The sequence below is a fragment of the Pieris rapae genome, chromosome 6 (assembly GCF_905147795.1).
Source record: "Pieris rapae chromosome 6, ilPieRapa1.1, whole genome shotgun sequence".
NCBI classification, from domain to species: Eukaryota; Metazoa; Arthropoda; class Insecta; order Lepidoptera; family Pieridae; genus Pieris; species Pieris rapae.
Genome location: NC_059514.1, coordinates 9590063 through 9615010, shown reverse-complemented (window position 1 = coordinate 9615010; position 24948 = coordinate 9590063). Strand labels below are relative to the sequence as shown.

At 32.9% G+C, this 24948-nt stretch overlaps 1 protein-coding gene across 8 annotated transcripts in view; it reads left to right on the top strand.

The window, feature by feature from the left end:
- The window catches only part of LOC110992931 (disheveled-associated activator of morphogenesis 1), a 93777-nt gene that overhangs the window by 60205 nt on the left and 8624 nt on the right, over positions 1-24948 (top strand). For 6 of the 8 annotated variants that reach the window (XM_045628519.1, XM_045628518.1, XM_045628516.1 and 3 more), the window contains 8 exons: positions 8830-8958; positions 20134-20301; positions 20887-21105; positions 21635-21775; positions 22648-22876; positions 23610-23837; positions 24198-24328; positions 24754-24903. In XM_045628519.1, the coding sequence (XP_045484475.1) occupies positions 8830-8958; positions 20134-20301; positions 20887-21105; positions 21635-21775; positions 22648-22876; positions 23610-23837; positions 24198-24328; positions 24754-24903 (1395 nt within the window). Of the gene's footprint in view, positions 1-2397; positions 2505-4227; positions 4340-8829; positions 8959-20133; positions 20302-20886; positions 21106-21634; positions 21776-22647; positions 22877-23609; positions 23838-24197; positions 24329-24753; positions 24904-24948 lie in introns of those variants that run through there. The other 2 variants (XM_045628517.1, XM_045628520.1) reach the window with 2 other exon arrangements.

Below are 24948 nucleotides of genomic sequence, written 5' to 3'. Positions count from 1 at the left end.
TAATTTTGTGTATGTATTGTTTGTGCGAAGACGTCATATATGATACTTGAATGATCGACACTCAACTAGATTCATTAAATCTTCCTTTAGTGTGTCTCCATTAATGGAGGTTGGCTGTAAGTCTGTTGAAGCGTGTCTTGTTCTGTGTTAGATGCAACAACTCTTCGGCTGTTGTAATACCCGTCCACTCCATAACGTTGCGAAACTATGATTTCTTCTACCACACGTTTATCCTTGATTTTACCAATTATTATTAATTGAAGGAATTGATAGCGGCCATGACGTAACACGTGGCCCGGGTACGCAAATATCCGTTGAATACTTTAATGGATAGGTTATAATCTAGTATCGATATGTGAGGTGATTATTATCATAATAAAATCGCGTGCTTCGCGTTTTTATATAGTTCATTGGTCTGATACCTCTGTAATGGTTCTTTGGCGTGAGTCTTGTCTGGAATTTGAATTATTCATAATTAATATATCTTTAGGAGAAAAATTAACATATACGCATTGTTTTTAATTATTTAAAAAAAGTTTGCCTACGAACCTAACATTAAAATCTTACACCTAGCCAAAAGTAAATCCAATTGCAAATACTTTGAGGTAAACACAGCTTACTTTTTATTTACTATTATTTATTTTAATGTATTAGATGCAATGATACTTAAGTGCACAGACTACTATCAATGCAAATAGTGACAAAAACTTCTACCATACATAACATTTCGATGATTCGTTTAACATAAAATAATAATTTTTATTTTTAGTCGGCAGAATTTTCCAGGCTATATTATCCACATACTTGAGTTGCTAGCATTATCTTTGTGTAGAAGAACAGGAAGCGAAATTAAGAAATCTATCAATCTTTGATGTTGTGAAGAAAACGTAATACTTTAAAGTAATGGGAAAGTCGGTCAAGTGGTTCGGTGTGAAATATTGAGGGCTCATGACACCTGCGCACGCACATACTAAATTATAATAATAATAGTATGTATTTATATATTTTGATCATTGATAGCGAATGGATAAATGCTCTATTATATTTTTTGTCTCTTAGTATTTTCTTTACGCGGGTCTTTACGCGCGCTACTAGGATATATTGGTCCTAGTACGACACCAATTTCTGAAAAGCACGCGAAATCTGTAATAACTTCTCTTTTATTAAATGTCCTTAATGTTGTTTATTAACTCACTCTAATGGCTTTGCAACCCAAAATGTGACTTGGTTACGAAAAACTTCACGCATTTCCTGTTGGGCAGGAGGCTCACCTGATGTTAAGTGATACCGCCGCCCATGGACACTCTCGATGCCAGAGGGCTCGCAATTGCGTTGCTGGCCTTTATCGTTACTTTATCAATTATTATTTTTAACGTTAGTATATCAAATCGCTGTGTAATAAAAAAATGGTTTAATATTAGGTTGATAATGTTGTTAATGAAGTTGGTGCTATTTTTCTATATAAAAAGGCTCAGTATGCTAAATTGTTTACGCACATTTGTGGCCATTGATTTATGCGTTATCAAGATCGAATATCATTGGCGAAGTAAGGTCAACGTGTAATGTGAGATAGGTCAGCGTGGGTGGTCAGTATTGAGAAAATGGATTTAATTTAAATCAAATTGTTGTATACGATTCAATCTATTGCTTTAATTAACAGAGTAAATTATTTGAAAATAAAAGCATAATTCAATGTATTGTTTATCTATATATATAAAAATGAATTGCTGTTCGTTAGTTTCGCTAAAACTCGATTTGGCCAATTTTGGTTTTGAATTATTTGGAATTTTAATTATTTGGTTCAGTCAAGATTTAACTTTCCAATAAAATCTATTCCAATTGCAATAAAATCAAATATACAATTGAATTTTCCAATAAAATCTATTCCTATTGTACACACAGTGTGGCCTAGGCCTAGAAGTCTTCAAACAAAATCAAATATAAAAAAACAAAATTACATAATAAAAAAACATAATCCTACCCTAACAGGTGACCCTAATCGACAAAATGCATAACCAATAAAAAAAACGAACACACGAAAATAAAAAAATAATCAGAAAAACGAAATGACAATAAAAATAAAACATGTTATTATCAGAAGAAGGTTCATATAAACGAAAAATTTAAGCAATTTCGCGAAAAATTAGAAAATTTAAGAGTTTACAACATATTGTAATCCTGACTTTTGTTACGGTAGCAATTTTTTTTTCACTATTATAAAATAAATATACCAATTTAAAAAAAACATTAATAGTTAAGACAGGACAACGCCTGTCGGGTCCGCTAGTGATAAGTTAAATATAGATGATTTGAGGAAAACATTGTTTTCCTTTTATATATATTCGCACTTTTGTACGATGTAGACTACTAACGTGTATTATATTACGAATTAAATTACATCGAAATTTCTTGTGTTTTTGATAAGTGAAATAAATTAATCACACGCCACAGGAATGCCTAAACGACGCAATGCGAGTTTCAGAATAAAACAATTTTTTAAGAATGTAAGTAATAGAGCATACCATTAAAAAATGTGTTTATTAATTATAAAAATGCTTCAAAAACCCTTTTAAAACCAAAAATACCTGTTAGGATTCCCATCTTAACAGATTTAAATACCTTAACTTTGTTAATACTCTTTTGGTTTTTTCTTCAACATTTTTTAAAATAAAAAGCCTTCCGTGACGCGTAACACGTGTGAGTGTATGAGTCTGTGTGTGCATGTGAGTGAGTATAATGTGTATGAATGTCATTTATCCGTTACTAGTAAAATTAGATCTATCTCTCATATCTATCTACCGATGGAGTCTATTTGATACGTTTTATAATTTGCAAATGCCTATATTATACGAGAGTTATAAGTAATATCCCTTAAATAGCATGGAGAGTGTCATTGTTCTGTAAAAAAAATTGTTTATTTGATGGTGACTCTTTTATAGGTATGTCGGTATTAAGGGTGCCTTATACATATACAGCTTTTTATATTTACGGTAAAATAACGTGTTGAAAAGTCTAAAATTGCTTTTTAGGATTTTCATGAACGTCCGCAGGATAGTTGCTTACCACCTCAGTAGAGTCTACTCTGCTGATGATAATACACTGAATATTATCTATTATACTTGATCGTGAACAAAGCATTCAATCATTGAATTAAATATGAATTAAGATTAAAGAATGCCAAGATCAACGGCTATTATATTTTGACAGAGCATCGTTATGAGGTATTGTTGATTGTTATTATGTAGTAATATTGTTATCATTCACTCATAATCATTCAGGGGAGTTGTTCGGATTTATACCTGTAAATTAAGTTCATCGGACGTCGAGGCAGAATACTAAATCCCACCCGAGGTGTATCGATCCACAACTAAGACTTTTCTAAGGCAGTTTTTGCCACACATTTTCAATATGTAGAACCATCTGCCCACTGAAGTATTTCCGAACAAATTCGACTGGGGGTCGAATAATATAATAATTCTTCTAAAGGGTGCAGATTAATAAGCTGAACGTCCGCAGCCCACGGACTTGGAGAAATTGTAAGTGTAGTCTGTTTTTAAATGAGTTTTTAAACATGATTCATTACTACACTTTCTGAATGTTTCTTAGATACTTTTCCGTTTGGGATATTCTTGTTTGCTTATGTATTTGTGTTTACTTGATAGAAACTCTTACAGTTTTGATCACTTTAAAAATAATATTTTTTTATAATTATTATTACAACTTCAATTCATACAACACAAGGTTATAGGGCATTTCAAAATATAGTTTTTTTAAATTTAGCATGCGACGAATCTGCCGGACCCCTAAGAATTGTTTTTTTTACGGACCCGCAATTTATATTTACTGGACGAATAACATTGTAAGTTATAAACCTACTTACAATATTAAAAAAAAAGTTAAATTACTACCTAAATCAACGGCGAGAACTACTGGTACGATGGAACCACTGCTTATTGAATTAAGAGAACGTGTTACCCAAACACGGGTCTTTTTAGCCGGGTAGCCAGTGATTCTATATTTTATGCTTTTCTTTCTTAAACGAATAACACTTAATAAAATGTAAGTCTGCAAGTCAGTATTTAATTCAAGATAAATTTTAAAAATTATAACAAGTGTACCCAGTCTCCGTAACTGTTTGAGGGCTTGTCTTAATAGAGAATATCTCAAAACAGTCAGTACACTGTCATCTTATCGTCCGGTTAGGAAAGTCTCCATCATTAAACCTGATAAACAGTAATTAGTCTGACTCGTGCGTCGGGCGTTCGGGAGTGGTGACGTGTGTGTCCTTGTAATGTTCGCTAGGAGGAGTAAAAGGAAGAAACGTAATTCTATCGTTAAAGTGAGTAAATTTTAATTATAAAATAAATTTTAAAAATTAGATATATTTTGTGAATTGAATATAAGAAAATTCAGTTGATATTCAGTCTTTTGGTAGATATTTAAAATAATAATAATAAATAGTTTCTGTTTCGAAACTACAAGACAAAGGCTCTGTCTTAAGATCAATCATTTAAAGTTTTTCTAAATCCATTAAAGAATAAGCAAATAAAGTAAATTTAGATATTCCCAAGATTATGTTATATCGAACACATTTACTTTTCCGCGTAATTCTTTTGAACTTGGACGCAATGCATTTCCTGCTTTTTAATTAACACATAAATATTTATGACCTGTCAAATATGTGATATATACGGTTTTTATCCGATATATACGAGGATGTCCCGTCCCTTTCAGACATTTCTATGTCTGGTTCATTGATCGCTTATATATTATTTTAATAACGATTTAACAGTCAGATATTTCGTAATGAGGGCTTTGGAGTTGTGACCTTGTCCTATTGAGTCCAATTAATTTTAATTTAGTAGCTCTAATAGTACCATTGTTCACACCTTATGGCGTTACCAACTTTATCAATTAGATATTGCAATATTGCAAGTATGTATCTCGCTGCCTGCCGTGAGATGTTGCCTATGATGAGATGGTTCAAAGTGATAGAGTTTACTAAAATGATAGAAGTGAAGATCAGTTAGGCCTTCTAGGCACCTTGGTGGTTGGTTAGTTCGACTAGACAGATCTGATGTGTTTCTTGTGGATTTCCTTTGAATTAATTTTTTTGTTAGTTTTTTATTACCATTTTAATATTTTTCTTATAGTCCTATGGCTTTATCATGACCTTCACTTCAACCATCAAGTTATGCAGCTTTTCCCACTGTGTTTTAATTACTTAATAAACAAATAATTCTGTTTTAAGCTAATTAAAGAAAATAAATGTTAAATTAAGTCTTAAATCAGTAAAAAATGTACCAGGACTGAATAAAAATAGAAGAATAGATTTAAAAATCACGGTACAGCTGTTTAACGTCAACTAACAATGTAGTATACATAAATAGATTGGGTGCGCTGGCGCAGGACATTCGGTGAAGTCATCGATGAAAATAGTGCAGGATCGTAGGGCTGTGTTTTATTTTGGGCAATTATTTTTCTGATTTATTATCGTGACTCATTGAATGTGAAGCGGGTTTATAATATGTGGGTTATGGTGTGCACGTATGGTATTAAAAATATTTTAGTTGTTTGGTGAAACGGTTGTACCTCTCGTGTCGCGTCTGTGATTGGACAGATGCCTTTGACCAATCACAATCAAACGACACGCGTTATGTTTCTGTCGTTTGTTTGAATTTTTTGGTAATAGAAAAAATAAGTCGTCCCAAGGGAAGGTGGACGACAATAGACCGCGTGGCAGGTTACCTACGCGGTGGACTGTCAGATCAAGTCCGCCGTAGGAGGTTCACTCAATCCGTGCAGCAGGTTGACCTCTTGGCAACGATGGCGGAACGCGGTGAAGCGCATCACATCTACCCTTTTTATTACCACTACTACATAACGATCATCTGCTCCTTTTATTACCACTACTACATAGGGATCATCTGCCCCTTTTGTAACCACTACTACATAGCGACCGCTCCGTCAAGATAAGAAGAGTAAAAATAAATTTAGATATATACGATTTTTTTTCGAGATATTAAATAAACCGAAACAAGCTAGATGCAATAGAAATTTTCTTAAATGTCCATGAACTTATGTTTGCATTCCGCCTTGTGTTAGTAATGTACACATCACTTATCTTAATTAACGTGTCATGAGTTATAATTGTTTTCAAAACACACTGTCAAGTGCAATCTTTGTTCAATATTTGTTCATTTTAATTTTATTGTATTCTTCCTTTGACGTGTAAATTCTCGTGACACTGTGTTGGTAATTAAACTCCTCCGAAATGACTCGATCGACCGTTTTTGTGCCAGCTAGTATTTCATTAAACATTAAGTAGATGTTATAGTCAAAGACAGTGATAAACTATTTTAAAAAAGGTAAAAATTCTATTTTGGATTTATATTACGCCAAAACATAGTTTATTAATTTCCATAATATATTTGAATTAATAATACATATATGATTTAGTTAACGAAGCATGAGCAAGAAACATTATATTATAATGAATTATTAGAGGCACTACATTCATTCACTAAACCCCTTTTTATAAAATCTCAGTCTAATAAAAGCTTTAAATCTTGTAAAAAAATCTTACATATTAAATATGTCGGAGCAGCGGAGCATGATGGCAAAACTGCAGCTATTTTAATTATAATTTAAATTTTTCATTACAATAAAGTAAAAACAAATAAATCACTTAACGGTATTTAACTAATTTGACTTTGCGTCATTGCTCCGACATATATGATAAATATTACCTTATTATTATACCTTCTGAATATTACGTTGAAATTTTATATAATCTGTGTTATAAATAATGTTTTTGTGTCTATCGTGGCAACCCTTGCCCGGCAATGGAAGTGCGCCAGAGACAGTTCACAGAAATGATCGCAGGCGCCAAGCAAGTTCAGAATATGATTCATCGATAATAGCCTTATTGGCGAGAGTTATCCATTATTCAATTAATGATTGTCGCTTTGAAATAAACGGCGCCATTGTCTTTTAAGGTCAAGGTTTTAAGACTCATTGTATCAAATAAGTGGTCCAGGTGGATAAGTAGTCCAAAATATCAGCTGTTTTTACTTCCGATTATCTTCTTCCTTCTTCTGAATCCTCTCAATTCTCTAGTGCTGATGGTTGTGTTGATAGACTGATACCTGCCAATGGTGGCACGATTTCTTACTTTCTTTTTTTACTTTCTAGCATCCACCTTACAGTCGTGGTTTAAGGAAATTTTACTAGTGATTGATAAGTTTTCTTATATTCTATTTATTATTCGAAAAGTAAAATATGCTATTGTGATTAATGAGTAATGACGTAGGATCTCATGAAAAGCCTTCAAGAATTTATCTTACGAATGTTTTCATTGAAATTAATACAATCTGTATTGCAGCTAGTATGGTTGTGAATAGCTATACAATTTAAATTACTTTTTCCATCCTTCCGTGTTGCCTTATCCGACATCTTGTCCACGCCAAGTATGGCACACGTTTCTTACTTGCAATTTTATTCCAATGTTTCTTGATACTGTCTTAAAGGGATTTCTACTAACAATATTTTTTTATTAAAAGGCATCTTAAGGATCGCCGCTTGAATGTTGACTTCAATTTCAATTTCAAAGATTATTATGTACACTACTTACAGTCTCTAGTAAAGGGATGACACTCTGATCTTGTGTTCTAATGCCTAGATTGAATAACTAAATATAACTAAAAATAAACAGGGTAGCACCGAGAAGTTGACTGATAATATTTTTGTGCAAATTCTTGCTTTTAGATGCGTGCTTCATTGCGAATACGTATTACTTGAACATCTTCTATTAATAACCTAATGTCATTGTAACCTACAGATTGGTTCATTGTTATTTTGTAAATCATGTTAATTAGTTGAGTTAAATTTTACAAAGCATGAACAACGTTGTTTTTTTAATACACAAAGGCTGCTCTGTGGCTAGTTTTTTTTAAATTTAACAAAGTTATCACAAATTAGATCCTCTTGATCTATGGGAAGTTTGTATAATGGTTTCGATAATCTTTCAGTGAATCAATTTTCAGCAATCTGGTGACTTCTATGTCAACTATTTTGTCGACTTTTTCATCGAAATTCCCTTAAAGATGATTTGTCTTGCTTTATTGTGACTGTGTTAAATTTTTTATTGAGATTCATGATTCCACTGTCACTTTTTGCACGTCTCAAACTTTCGTCTGTTACAGTACCCTTTTATATATACATTCAATGTTAATGGTATGATGAAATATTTAAGTGATATTATAACGATTGATTTTAATATTTAGTGATTTAAAGTAATCATAAAAATCCACACTACACCCGCCAGTAGGAAATAGGGTAGACGAGTTTTGGCATCTGATGTAATTCTTTGTATTGATAAAGGGTGTGTGCGAAAGCGATTAACATTCTATCCATCATCCTAACTTACACAACAATATTCGGACTAAATGATACCATGTAAACTATACATACAGTTCGGCTCTGTACATCGAGAGTACGTATATAGCGCGGCTAATAAATAAATAATACCTCAAACAGATATTAGATAGCCAAACGCTAACCACCATAAACTCTAAATTTAAAAAAAAAACTACCTTTTTAAGCATTTGTCGTGCTCCTAAACAAGACTGCTGTAGTTAATAAAAACCTCCACGGTTTTCTAACGTAACATGCTGTTATTGTATTATTTTGTAAAATAAAGATTGGGTTAACTAAAGAAGCTAATATCCTTTTGATGATTGGCGATATATTTGTATTTCTATATTGGAGAATTGTATATTATATTGTATGCGTGCTGATATGTGACTACAAAAATTATTTGTTTTTCAGAATGATGAACCACCAGAGATTACATATTGCGTGGTGGGCGGGGAGGGCGGCCTGGCACTGCAGGCGGTCACGCCCACGCACCCCATGCCCTCACAGGACGAGCTGGACGCCAAGTTCGCTGAACTTGTAGTAAGTAACCTCCTACTACCTAACTAACTAACCTATACATATTTATTGTGAGGCGAACGACGAGCTACGATCTTTGCATTATATTTTCAAGATATAGAGAATACGCGTTCATTCATATTCGTATTTCCTTCTCGGAAATTTTAAAATCTTAACCCTTATGTTTAAACCCACATCAAGAGTCTTTCTCACCTTACTCATAATATTTGAATGAACTTGTTCACAAGAGCTGTCATGACTTTGTATAGGTATATTTCCAGCTATATGTAGTACGTGTTAAAATTATCTATAGGAACAACCAAACGGGTTCTTGACGTTTTATTGATTACAATTAAAACAGTAATAGTATTGATAGATCACAATTTTCCACTGTAATGGGTCATAATTAAACTTATTTAGATAAATTATAGAATACACAACGATTAGCCTAAATACAACAGTTATTATCACATTTTAACGGCTCAGGACAAGGTTGACACGATTAGTACTTTAAATATAATATTTATTTACCATTAGACATATTTCTGAGTGTGGCAGTCTGCCTAATTCTAGTGGTTATTAACAAGTTTCTCGTACTCTTGGTATTTAATAGAATGACAATCGTGAGTTTCAGTTGAGACTGAATGAGTGGAACTAATTGATCATTTTAAGCTGGCGTTGATATGTACTCTATGGGAACATTTGTGAGACAGGATCTAGGATAATAAAGCATGTGTATTTATTAGCGGATGCATAATCGTGAACCTTGAATCATTTTAGATATAAGTGAAAACTGCAATATATTCCTTGCAGTACCAAGTAGATTTTTGACTTATTTTTTATAATTTACAAGTTGTACTCGTATGGTATATGCCTATGATTCCCGTTTTTGTGCCATGCTCCAACCTTCGCTTTTCTAATATTCTTATTAACCCCCAACATACATTTTATGTAAATTATTGAATTGTTCACTTAAGACACTTAAATTATAGGTTTTAGGAAGAAATAGGATGTTCATGAAAAACAGCTAGTAGTTACTCCTCCCTTCAAGGCCGGCAATGCACCCACTAAAAATGGATGGGACTGCCCATAGATACGTATTTGGGCGTCCCGCAGGCTCGTTTACCCCCCTATTGTATAAAAAAAGTAAATTTTTTTAAACATTTAATAAAAAGTTTTAATAAATTTTTGAAGAGCCGACTCAACAATAGAATTGCCCCCCTATGGGGGCCCCCCCTGTTGGTTGGAAACATTAATGTATGCATTCACTTAGTTTTTATAGACATTAACAAGTTCTACAACTTTTACTATCGTTAGGGCAGCGTTCGTAAGAAACCTTTTCTTTCATTCTTTCTCCCACTTCACAAAGTCTACTACAAGAAAAACTCTCTTTCATTTTTTGTGTTAATATACACACACATAACATGCATAAATAGCTTTTAATACGCAGAAATTACTTCATTTTGTTTACAAGATAGATTAGCATCTTGATTTTATACGTTTGCAGTAAAAAGTTCTTTTAATGATTGCAATAAAATATGTTATTAAAATTAAATGTTATATCAATTAAAACATTCTGTCGCTATTATGTTATTAAGACATAAAATGTTAAATGTAATTGGCAGTTAAAGCTTGTTTAAAAACTTATCTTCGTGTAAAGTTAAGAGTGCTTTTTATTTACAACCAGCAAACATATACTTTATTACTAACCAGGTGACCCGGCTTACTTCGCTTAACAGTCTAATAATATCGTCTTAACTTTAGTTTATAATAACTTAACTTTTAACTTAATTTATGATTTAATAATATTAATACAATTCTATTTTTGCAAAAGCAGAAATCTTTTATTACCGAAAAGAGATAACTAACTTCGGTCCAGCCGATCTTTAGGTAGAAGTGTAACTAACACGACTTTGTTTTATATATTTAGATGGGACATGCAAAATAAAGCAAGTCACGCTACCTGTTCAGATTTCTGTATCTGTTACGTAGTCAAGTAGGCGGTCAGGCTTCTGTGCTTGGAACTCGATATCTTCGGTACATGTATATACATCGGGTACTATCAACCGGATAAATAACATGAGGGTCCTTAGTAGTTGTCGCTAGGACCCGGCGTGAGACGCCAAGCCCACCAGACCTAGTGAATAAAGTCCCCTTAGCAAAGAGATTTGACATTATCCTGTTGCTTTGCTTCTCGGTCATGGATCTGTCTGATCGCTTGCCTGATAGGCTGCCAGGAGGCCTATGTCTGATATATCATACATTTTATAAAAGATAGCTTATTAATAAAAACTTACAAACAATTTGTATGACTCAAGACTCAATTAAAAAGAGTGCTGGAGAGTTTCATACCAGTTCTTTTTGCCTGCTCTACGCCCTTGACTTGCGAACAAGGTTTAGTTTCCGGTTAAAGCTAGATACTAAATAAAAATACTAATTTTAAACTATGGCAATTAAAGAACTTGGCTATCAAGGGTTATGTAGTCGCTATTTAATACAAACGTAAACATATACTGGAATTCTTACATAATAGGACTATGTATATTTATAGCTTTACTTTCTCTTGACCGATTAGTAGATCGCGTGCGATTACGAAGTGCCTTTATAATTGACGATACCCATATTGTATTTTAATTCCCATATTGTGTTCAAATAGATTGATTGCCCTAATTTTTTGATTTGGATCATAAAGTTAGGAGTAACACAAGCAAACAAATGGACGTATAATAAATATGAGAAGCGGTGCCGTACTTATATGACGCTGTGTCCGCAAAAAATTATTATATTTTGAGTATAATTTTTTACTAACGGAGTTTTAGTAAGTTGAATCAGCACTTATTTAATTTTACTTGGCAATGGTGTAACATTAATAAATTAGTTTTATTGCGACTGATTGAAATTATATGCATACATTGCTTATTAAAAAATTTTAGACAACGTCTAATAAATCGATGAACACCGGCTGCACGCACGAAAAGCCGTGATTTATTGTCCCGATACTCATTGTATGCTTGCGCCGTATCGCTATCTCTTCCACTCGACTGGCCGCTTTGTATCCGTACAAAAGTGACAATTCAATAAAATTGATACAATTTTATATATAAAAGTATGCAATCATTTAATCAATGTTTGGATATGACGTTGTCACGTTAAACTATAGTTCGTAAAACGACTTTTTTTTAAATCATCGTGTCGTATATCGTAATCGTTTCGTATAAAGGCTCGAGTAACGGATGCCACTATTACGTGTCTGCGCATTTGATAGGATTATGCGTCGCGTCGTCTTCGGGGTCAACTTTTGACCTCTGTAGTACTGTCAAATACCTCTGTCCATCTTTATAAAGTGATTAATTGATTACACTATTTTTTTCGAGCTTAACGTAAATTAAGAGTGAAGTTTAAAATCGCGTCTGTTTACGTATAGAGTCCAATGGCAACTATTTAATTAAAGTATTCTCGTAGTATAATAATTATGTTTGATAACTAAAGATTATTACGTGTGTTGAAATACAGTAATTTCCCAAAATGATAACAGTATGAAAAATAAAGTGTTATTGAGAGTAATATGTGTGTCTTTAAATCGATTAAAATAACTTGTAAATAATAATCATACCTACTCTCATCCGTGAGGTCGTAGGTTCGATCCAAGATTGTAAACCAATGGAGGTTCTTTCTATGTGCGCTTTGAACGTTCACTCGAACGGTGATGGATCGTGAGGAAACGACTTGCTTTAGACCCAAAAAGTCGACGGCGTGTGTCAGGCACAGGAAGCTAACCACCTACTTGCCTATTAGATATCAAATTAAACAGATACAGAAATCTGAGGCTAAGACCTAACAAGCTTGTAACGCCACTGTTTTTTTTTTTAATAATCATATCTTGTCAGAAATTTAATTTTTCCCCATTTCTGGGCCTGCACGGTTTGTGCGTGAGCCATAAACACGTCTTTATAGGTCAGCCATTTTATTAAAATCCAATTACATATTAAAAATATTGATTTTCGTATGTCACCTGACACGAAACGTTACAGATTAGTCGATCAGACGGTGACGCAGCATGAGTAAATAATATGTCTTCGTCTGTGTAATCCTATTACAGTCTCATAGATTAATTTCGGCGGAGACTTTTGTTGCTTAAAATTTATTTGTAAAATTTAAAAGATAATTAAAACGTACAACCCCAACCTGCGTAAAGTTTTGGCCGGTTCATGAATTTGAGAATATTAGTGCCTAATCTCCTTTCGAAGGTTGGCGATCATCATGGCTACTTTAATATTAGATGTCGCGGTTTTAAAATCATTGTCTAAGTTTTTCAACCAAGACGTGAGTCTATGGTCTCCTACCAGCCCCTTTGTCTCATAATGAGTTGAAGGAGCTCGGAAACACTGTCTTATTAACATTACAGCCATTAACAGTTATAAAATACTGTTTGTGTAATCTATAATATCGGAAAATCTATAATTGGGAACTCATTTTAGCAGCTGCCTAGGAGTTCTTCTCTAAAGATCTTATCACATGTACATGTTGTGCAACACCCAATTCCCCAGCCTTCGTTAGGAGAAATCATTAATAACTTCGAGTTCGTAACACTATTGCCAATCAGTGTCCAAGAGAAAGTGAAACCCCATTGGACTCCATTGATTGATATATTTACGGAATTGACGTTGACACGACACTACAGTTTCCATTTAGATTTATTAAAAAGTTAAAAAAAAACATTATTTTCTTTCTTCAATAACTATTCAACCTGTTTCCACGGCTGATGGAAGACTGAAAAAGACAAAAACATTTAAACTAGTGTGGACTAAAGTATAAGTAAACTAGCATACGTTAATATTAAGTGCTAAACAGTAAATGAAAAAAAAATGAACACAAAAACAGAGTGTCTTCCTTTTAATAGAGACTGTAAGCAGTGTTATTGGACACCTTATGTTAAATATCTTTATTAATAAATTAGCACAGACTTAAATTACTTAAAGTAAGTATATAATAAGTTAATAAAATAAGTTAGGCTGAATCGTTATGTTCCATGATCTCTTGGGGATGGAATGGGGATTCAATAACGAGTTACATTGTTTTAGCAGATATTAGAGCTCAGGAACTAAGTCTAGGGAGATCTGGCAACAAGGTACTCCGCTCTTCTAACAGGTTAATGAGAGTTCTTTTTTTATAGAACAGGGGGCAAACAGGCAAAAAAGTTATTTAATAAAAGCAAAATGTTGGAAATATTATTCTTCACAAGGCTTAGGAAAGTTGGAAGCGGTTTACAATCTAGGTAGTGCTAATGTCGTAATAATGACGAGATGTTTTGCGATTATGTATGTTTAATGTGACATAAACAGTAATATGTTGCGATAATGTATTCAATCAGGTTTTTGCTTGAACCTTGTAATATTCGTTTCTAATTCTCATTTTATTTAGTTGTCAGATATTTTAAGGCTTTGTTAATATTTAGATTTGGACCTTTGAAGCGTTTAAGGTGTTTAACATTCACTCGAATGGCGAAGGAAATGTTTTCCTTCGTCAGAAAACCGACTTGTTTTAGACCGAAAGAGTTGCGGCGTGTGTTAAGCACAGGTGGCTCACCTTTGGCAAATGATCATGAATCATCTGATGACATCTTCTGCCGAAAATGCTCAACCAAATGTTTCTTGTTAAAGAATCTTTCATCAGGACAAAAAGTATGCATTGCGAATAGTTGTCAGTATATAAACAGTGAAATCGTGATTTTTTCATCAGCAATGGCTATACAACTCCTTGTGTTATCTACCCAATCCTACTAATGCAATCTCGGTCTTCCTTCTACTATCTTTTTATCTTCTATTATTCTTTTCTACTTTCTTTTTTTGAGGTTCATAAGTGTACATTATGTTACCTATATGAGTATATGGTTTTTGTTTGTTTGTTTGTTTACCAGGTTTTCGGTTGCCACCGGCTTGTGAGTCTAGAATATAAATTCAGATTAGTATATATGTTAAACGTAGATACAAAGTTTCTGTATTGAACGAAGACTTGGTTAACCTTGATAGAGTTGAAGTCACGATCCTATTTCATTTTATAGTTTATAAATTGTGCGTGGTTGTCAAGTGACTTGGTTTTATAGACCAGTGACGAGTGTAACTTAGAGTTATAACCTGTCTTTTGAAGGCCGAAGAAGAGAAGAAGGGCTAACCAAAAATCTAATTAATTTAATACTAGTAGCGCCATCTAAGTTTAAGGAATTAAATATTCAAGAGAAATGAACTATTTTAAAATAATTGGTGACTTTCACCAGTGTGAAACCCAAAACAAAACTAATCTTAGCGTGCGACTTTTCCGGCTCTAGAAGATAAACCACTACATATGGAAATTGTATCGTTTTTACAACAAACTCCCAAGTGAAATTATCAATGAATAAATTTAAAACTCTCGTTAAACGTAAATGACGATTATCTAAATGATCCTAAACTTTGGCATTGATTTGCTCCAGTTCAAACAACTTGTATGAGTCAAAACTTGGCGATTAAAAAGAGTGGCGGAGTAATTCTTGACAGTTCTTTTCGTCCGCTCTACACACTTGACTTGCGAACTGGTAGTAAATTTAAATTTAGTTATTTAATATCTTTTCTGTTGAAGTTCATATCTGTACGCGGATAACTATATTATGAATAAAGTTATTTTGAGTTTAAGTGTCAGCCACTCAATTGTTCAATATTTAAAAAAGTTGTGTAGATTACCGCCCTTTCTCGCTCTCTCTCACTCGGCCTTAATCGCTCTCTCCCTTTTCTTCAACAAAAACGCTGCACATCTTCGTGACGTTCCGTTAATCAAAAATCTACATAAAAAGTTATAGATATTTTTCTTATATTATAATTTTTAAATATGTGGATAAATGCGAAAGCTTGATCCGCGATCCATAATTATCTTGACCTTAAAATTAACAATGCAACGATCTTGTTAGTGGTTTTTCAAATACTATATTCAGTCGAATCCAGGAGTCTCGTGCTACGAGAAGATTTTTTGTTATTCTAAAAATAATTTTAATTATAGTGTTTAAGAACAACCACATTTTATAGCTCATAATGACTGCGAGAAATTATGCGACCTTTACGTTCTTTGAGCTCGTTCAAGGAATTAGAGAAAACCAGTTTATGTGACGTGGAAAATTCTTAGAAGCCCAGATATTAATTTTATTGCTATTAATGTTTATAAATACAAGTTATTAACTTTTATTCATCTGGAGCTTTGTGTATATCTAGCATTCATGGGTGGAAACATTTTTCTTTTCTCTAGTTCCTTTAGAAAATATCCGAATCTAATATATTTCACCTTTTACGTGAGTTTATAAATACACTCATTTGATAATAATTCTATAGTTTGTATGGAAAATTTTAGTTTCTATGAAAATCTAGTTTTTAATCACACACAAATCTTTCAAGACTTTGTTATAAGTAATTTGTAATTGTGAATTTTTACTATTATTATTTTATTTACTATTGATTATTATTATGTTTTTGTGTGTTTCGTTAGTAATAAATGTTATGTCTATGACTAGTTGTGTGTTTAATAATTACAGATGTTTTTAAGTTATCGTCTGTATATACGTAAATTTAATATTAGTTAGACTTTACTAATGTTACATAAATTGTTGATTGTAACGAAGCAATTAAACTACCAACGACTTTCCTCTGTATCTCAGGTTTCGTATACATTTCAATACTGAATAATGCCACTGAGTTTCACCAGCTTTGATTGGAATTTATTGGAGAAAAGCTACACGTTATTGAAAGCCTTGTAGATAAAATGATTATTTTACTGCTAACTAGCTTAGAGGTAATGCTTATAAAATTGTTTCTTCATTGAGTTAGATGTTCTGGGTGTTGGAGAGTGTATCATTTTACTTTGGGCTTAGAATAAAAGTTACAGTCTAGGCTCAGCCTCAGCTGTATCTGTTTCTTGATTTTAACTTTGACCTAACCAAAATGTTGACTTGTCTCACTTAAACAAAATCAGTGGCGCTACAACCTTTTTTAAGTCTGGGCTATCATATTTCTGTATCTGTTACGTGATCATTTCCCGATCTTATAGGCAAGATCAGCCTCCTGCGCCTGACACACGCCGTCGAACGAATGTTTAATCCGCACATAGAAAGTCCATTGGTGCACAGCCGGGAATCGATATCACGACCTGAGGGATGATAGGCGTACGCTAAAATCACAAGCCAATACTGCTCCTTCTCCTGTCTCCTCAAAACATACGTCGAATTGTCAATCTCCAATGTATTACTGATCGGCTGTACTGTATCTCTCTTCACAGAGACACTGCGACTCTATGCGTTTTCTTCTGTGTGTATTATGAACATTTTTTTAAGTGTTGTTTGAGTTGGTACCTACTGTATCGTTTCATCACCGTGTGAGCCATAACTCAAAACTTTATCAGCATAGTCTTCATGGTTGTTCCACGATCCACTTCACTAGACATTTTGTTTTGCCTACTAGCTAAGTTTGTAGCGACAGGGTTCTTCCTTGGGAGATACAACCTCCAATTGATTTAAGAGCACAATCCTCCCTCAAAGGCCGACAACACACCCAGTAGAAAGGGTGCCCCTGGGCTGCGATGACTAGCCTTTTTGGACGTCCCGTTGGCTCGTCCCCATATTATATAAAAACGTCCCATAAATACTAGTTTAAGTTCGTATGGAAAACGATTTCTTCTTATATTATCTGAACATTACATACATATATATGTGTTCTCAAAATTTCAGTATGACTTCGTTTCCTATTTTACGAAATTGAAATTATTATAACTGAATATCTGTAAGTTAATATATTATCTATAAGTAGCAGCCTGTCTTATGTTCGCACGTCTCAGTGATAATGTAGTATTCTAATGGTAATAGAAATTTTAAAAAGTCCATATATTTCTAACTAAATTCTTAATTCTTAACAAACCTACAAAAATACAAATATTTCAAATTTCGAATATATAAGTATACTGAGCGGAACTTTGGATTGGCTAGTGTAGAAATATTATGGAAAGCACTGAGTGTTTATTACTAGGGCCGAGCTTTCGTGCCCCTCTTGGTGATAGAAAGTTCTCAAAAGCTGTTTCAGCTTACACATTGTTTAAAGTACACACGTTATAATCGTGTTTTCGCTAGTGAATTTAATTAGTTATTTTATTTATCAACCTTCAGAACAATATAATATATATTTAGTATTGAAATTTATACTCAAATTAAATTGAAAATTGAAAGAGGTACGTAATTAAGAGTAAGAAAGTGTATTGGCGCACAGCCGGGAAACAAACCTGCGACCTCAAGGATGAGAGTAACTATCACTACGCGCTACAGATAGTCTAAATAAAATTTGTTTTCTAGATGTTCTTAAATATGTTTAATGTGATGTAATTGTTTTTAAAACCTTGAAGTGCGAGTCTTGGAATGAGGCTCGTCTAATGACTCAAATTTTAACCTTTATAAATCTGTCAGATATTTTTAACTGTTTCATATTCATTACTACGTAAGGCGTGTACAGCCTTCATATTTTAAGTAACTAATTACAGTTAAGTTGACTTTTATAGTTAATATCGTCTAATTTACAGAGACATTTTTCGAAATAGTAGTAGTATCTTTCGTTTTCATAAGTGGAAATTCCAATAGATGTTGTAAAATTATGTTCTGTATAGCAGCAAGCCTTGCTTTAAGTCTTGATCTTGTATGCTAAATTAAAAAATAATCGTTTTAAAACCCTACTTTTATTGGGTAGGAAGTTAATGTATTTATTGAATTTAATTTATTTTATTAATTCAGTAGTATTAAATTACTAAATAATAATTAATTATTAAATAATACTACTGAATTAACCTCACCTATTTGTCAAATTAACGTAACAATAAGAGCGTAGGAATTCTTAAACGACCGGCAACGCACTCGCGAGCCCTCTGGCATTTGATTTTCTATGTAGTAACTAACAATTATTATTACTCCATAGAAAATTCATACAAATTTTAAAGGTTAATTTTTAGCAGTGCACAGTTATTCTTGGCAGAAAGCCTTTAACAACTAACAATTTATCTATTATTTGAATATAAAAAAATTCATTCCTGTGTTTTCTGTGTGTGTGTTAGCAGTATGTTGCTCACGTCCTAAGAACGATTAGCTTCTATAATTGTTTCTTCTTAATGTGGTTTTATTTAGCCTTCCTTTTAGTACATACCAACATGAAACATGCTACCCCAGAGACTGTTCGGTTTTCCGGAATGAAAACTTTTAGGTTTTGCTGTGAGTTTCAAAGTTTGAGCAAACAAATAAAAAAAAGGGGTTGCTCGTGAAAATTTAGGGTTGTATGTATTTTTGTATGCTGTATCATAGACAAAAATTTTTTTTTTTAATAATAAATAATAAATATTTTTTTGGGGTAGACCCTTAATACTTTAATTAAGGGTTTACCGCAAGGTTAATAATATTAGGGGAATGAAAAATAGATGTTGTCTGATTCCCACCTAAACGATATGCACACAAAATTTCACGAAAATTTCAAGCCATTTCGGGGGAGTTGAATTACAGGAGAATTTTATATTTTAAAATCCAGTACAAAATTTACAAGGAGATCATCTAAACTGCATTCCACCAGCGTTCCTTATTGCATTTGGATGACCAATTTTACGACTTTAACCATTCGTCGCGGAATTCGTGTGAAGGTCTCAATTTTTTGTTGTGTTTCCTTTTTTGTATGATGGAATCGTGTTTGGGAAATTGCTCGCTTGATTAGTTCTACGTATTAATTGCGTAGAAACTATTAGCGTTTTAAGTTAGTTAACTGGGTCACGTTAGTTTATTTGTAATAACATCTACTTGTTGACTTTTAATTTGGTTATGAGTTAAATAGTTTGATATATATTCATAATATATTAACGTTTCTTAATACAATCTTTTAACAACATACTACATATATAAACTTGCCACCTGATTTGGCGATAATAACACTTGGCTAGGTGCCTACTTATCTTATGCGTGTAGTACTTCACATTTTTAAATCTGAAAGCAGAATTCATTGATTTTCTAGATTTCATCTAGATTTTGTTGTTCATTTGAGAAAATGTTAATTAATTAGTGGGTTTGCTTGACAATCCACAAAAAGGTTACTATAATGTCTACTAAATATTATATATCGTATAATAGTTTAACGAAAATTCTAAATAAAATGCCCATATTTTCAGGAGGAACTAGACCTAACAGCAGTGAACAAGGCGTTGATGATGGAGCTTCCAGCCGCCAAAAAGTGGCAGATATACTGCAGTCGCCGCCCGCCCCCGGGACAACCTTCCGCCCTAGCGACGGCGCCCCAAGTTGAGGAATACATCAAGGCACTTAATGAGATAGCCGATGTAAGTTTTACAAACTCTTCGGAATATAGTTTTATAATAATAACAACTTTATTTCAGTTTATATACGTATAAGGTATATGCATAAGGTAATCTTTATTACAAATCAAGCAAAACATGTCAGTTTTGTTAATTTAGGGCATTTTAAAGTTATTAACTAAATTCACAAAGGTCTGGTTTAGATATTTGTCACTACATAATGAATTTTTCAATTATGCTTTGAGTGTATTAGTTAACTAACTTTATTTTAATTTACCGTGATGTTATAACCGTAATAAGTAATTAAGGATCAAATTCGAAAGTTCTAAATTAAATTAAGTAGTTGTTAAAAAAATCGGTATTTTTTAATTTGTTTAGGTTATTTTTTTGCGAATGTTGCGAGGCTCCTGCAAGAGCGAGGCCCCGGGCTTTTGCCCCTGAGACGCCGCTGCTATAAGTAACAAATGGCTAAATATATATTTTCGCTCCTCATACTTACTCCAATTGAAAAGTTTATTTAGTTTAAAATACTTTACAGATTAGACGACAAAACCCGATCGAAGAATACAAATTATAACCCCCAACTAAATGTATTAACTCTTTTTTCAGGCCTTTGCATCATCAGAAAGTGGTTCACCAACTGACGCCTGTGCACTAGTCGATGGTCTGAAAACTGCCTTACGCACAAGAGCCCATAGCTTTGTCCTCCGATTCATCAAGCAAGGAGGTCTCACCTCACTCCTTGAAGCCTTGCAGAAAGCGCCTCGAGATGCTGCAATGACGAGGCATAATCTTATCGCTGGGATTAAGGCGCTCATGAATAATTCTGTAAGTATTTTTTCTTTGATATATAAGTCGTTATAATATACAGCGAGAAATTAATTCTATTATCTCAATTTTTTATATGAATTTCGGCTAAATTAAAGTCAAAAGGATTATTTAAGAATGATGTAAATAATTTTTATTTTCGAAGAGCAATGTTCAGATGATAATGGTTTGAAACTTTTTGTCAGGCGCTTTTTTGGCCATTCAGAAAATATTATATTTTTTAAAATGCAACATATTAATATATATGTAATGTTACTCGCAGCTGTTCTTTAGTAATAATATCGGATTATAACTTAAGTAATAACATATATTGAACTTGATAAACATTTAATAAGTAAATATATGTATATATAGATAGAATTACAAAAAATCCCAAGGATATATTATATCGCTTTATCTCTATCTCTGTATCTATTTAAGTAGATATACTAATGGGAATAGATAAAAATAAATTACCTAACAACATACAATTTTATTTTAGCATGACTTTTATATGAAACAATTTATAATTTATAAAAAATATTTTTAGACTGGCCGTGCACACGTCTTGGCCCATCCGACCAGTATCGACTTAATAGCTCAATCGCTGGACACAGAAAATGTTAAAACGAAAGTGGCAGCCCTTGAAATCCTTGGCGCAGTTTGTCTTGTACCGGGAGGACATAAGAAGGTAAGACAATTTTATTTGGATAATTTTAAAGGTTTCTGGATAAGTGGTATTGCTAAAATCACATTATAATAATAAATACAGTAGTTACATGATATAACAAAGAGGTAAAAAGGACCAGATTTAAATTAGTGGTCTTACTAAGCAAAAAGCAGTTTCTGCTAGATAATAATCTAAATATATAAAATATTTTATATGACAACAAGTATTTTTTTCATTTTTAATATATGGGTAACATCTATTATCTACACTACTCAACAGTGTCTCATCAAAAAAGTAACAAAACTAAGTTAGTTTAAGTTGTGACTAGTAGAAGAATCCAATTATAAATTAAAGAAACTTCTAGAAACGTAATAAACTCCTACCTGTACATAATTATAAATAATCAATGATAATTTAATTTACATTTCTATACAGTAGTATGTGCCTTGCAACATAAAGTAAATTAAGTACTGAATATAAATTTTGAGGATAAGGAATAATGAGGAACAATGTTTTGACCAATCAGAGAGCTTTGCGTAGATGTGAGCCCTGATTGGCTGTTTATTGATTGTACATAATAACACCAGGTATATTATAAATGAACCTAATAATAAACATTATAATCTTAATGAATCATACTTATTATATTAGAAAGAAAAAAGCGAAATGGTGGTCGGAAAATATTTTTCCTTACATATCCTAGAATTATCATACAAAACCTCAATATTTAATGTCTTTGAATAAATATATTTTTTATCTGTATTGCGCACTTGGAGTTACTACGGGTCCTTAAAATACTCGAATTCCAACAAGAAATACTAAAAATTATAACGTACCTACCGTCCGTTCCTGTTTCTATGGACTACCCTCAAAATATATTTTTTTAATTTAAGGTACTTGAAGCAATGATCCATTATCAAAAATACGCGGGTGAAAGGGCTAGATTTCAAGGCATCGTGAATGAGCTAGACCGTAGTACGGGTGCCTACCGGGACGACTTGGGTCTTAAAACGGCCATCATGTCCTTTGTGAATGCCGTACTGAATTATGGCCCTGGAGAGGAAAGCCTGGAGTTCAGACTACATTTGCGGTACGAGCTGCTTATGTTGGGAATACAACCAGGTAAGTTGTAAGGTTTTTACAGGATTTAAATAAAATAAAAACTAAAGTTAACTGAATCGAATTGATAATTATTTTTTTAAAGTTGGTTAAAAATGCATTGAATTATTAAGTGTTTGTTCGTAGCTTAATATATATATCGTATATATTTCTTTCTTGGGTTCCATTTTGAGTAAAAACCCAGATGTATATATATGGTAAATGGAACATTTTGGAGCTGGGTTACAATTGACTTTAATGGTTTAAAATATAAGTTTATAAATAACATAGGATTGCGGGTAATAGGGTTGCGACGCTCAGAACTAACCTGGATTATCTAAGGGTTCATAAAGTGACACTTTAATACAAGGGTAGTCGATTTGGACATTATTGGAAACGAAAATGTATTACAATTTATAAGTGTGGAAAAATCTAAAGGATTAATTTTGGTCTCAACTGTTTGAAGATTTGTTTACGCTTCTAATTAACTAATGTTAGAATACATAACTACCTACGTGACTAAAAATTATTATCGAATGATCTCCTTAATGTCCCATTACCCAAAACTTATTCATATATTAATTTTTAGTTTCATATGTGTGTAAATAAGATTTCCTATAATTAAAAATATAATCTATGCACGAGAAATATCCCCATACGGATTTAAAATATCATCATTACTCAAACTCATAATAATATTTTTCTTTATGCCCACTGTTTTGTACTGTACTGAATGATAAAATTTTATAACTTTCAGTCATTGAGAAATTGCGTAAATATGAGAATGAGACCCTCGACCGTCATATCGAATTCTTCGAGATGGTCCGGACGGAGGACGAGAGGGAGTTATCTCGACGCTACGACAAGCAGCACGTCGACACGAAGAGTGCGACGGAAATGTTCGACTTGTTGCGAAATAAGTTGAGCCATACCGCCGCGTACCCGCATCTATTGTCTATGCTCAGGCACATGTTGTTGCTGCCATGTGAGTATTATTTTAGTACTATTGTATATCTAAATATATATTTTATATGTAAAATTAATGAAACTCAAATGTGTTGCAAACCTATGTATTTTAACAAATAACATTTAGTGTTACTTAGTTATTTCACATTCCCTTTTAAAGTCAAAATGACTATTCATAATGGAAAACAAGTAGAGTTATGAATATCAGATAAGAAGTGAAATTAATTCTGAATTAAATTTATTACCATTTCGCAAGTCAGAAAGTTTAGGTGTGAGAAGACCGAGGAATGATGGTTTATTATTTCCGAGAAATTGAAATATCTAGATTAAAAACCTATAATGCCTAACATGGAGTTTATAGTGGATAATCTATTTCCAGTGGAGTACAACCCTCACGCTCAACACTGGTTGCTGGTGGACCGAGTGGTACAGCAGGTGGTGCTTCAGCAGCCATCCGCTGGCAGCCGAGCAAGCAGCCACCAGGGAGACCACCCTGAAGAAAACCCCAAGGTACCTTGCATTTGGGTTTCGTATTTGATCTCTACAGGCTTATTAGTTCTTGTTCAAGCTTCCATAGGTTATTTTTTATTCCAACAAAAAAGCTCCTAATGAGAAATGATTTCCTACGATACATGAAGCTTAAAAAACCTGAACCTGAAACGTAAGCAGAACTATTTTATTAAACTAAACTAAAATTCCAAACCTTTTAACTTACGTTACTCACTACGTACGTACGTCTCTGTTTATCACATCATAAATACTATTTGATAGAAAGAGACGAAAGAAAATTATAGTTTTAAGTGATTTCATTTTTATTGGTAAGAAGAAGATTATGATTCAACATTGTTATTTTTGAACACAATAATTACTACATAAAATTCGCTTTGCAGGTTAAATAAAATGAGAAATTGAATTTTTGTTATCATTTTTTCCAGCACTATGACCCAGATGTAGCTCCGTTGGAAATAAATGTTGCCGAAATCGTACATTTGCTCGCGAAAGAAGAGGAACTCGTTGCTGCTCGGACCAAAGCCGAAAATCTGGAAAAGGAAAATGTCGACCTGGCAACAGAACTGGCTAAGAAGGTAAGATTAGAATTTTTAATTTTCACGTTTATCCATTATTGTGGT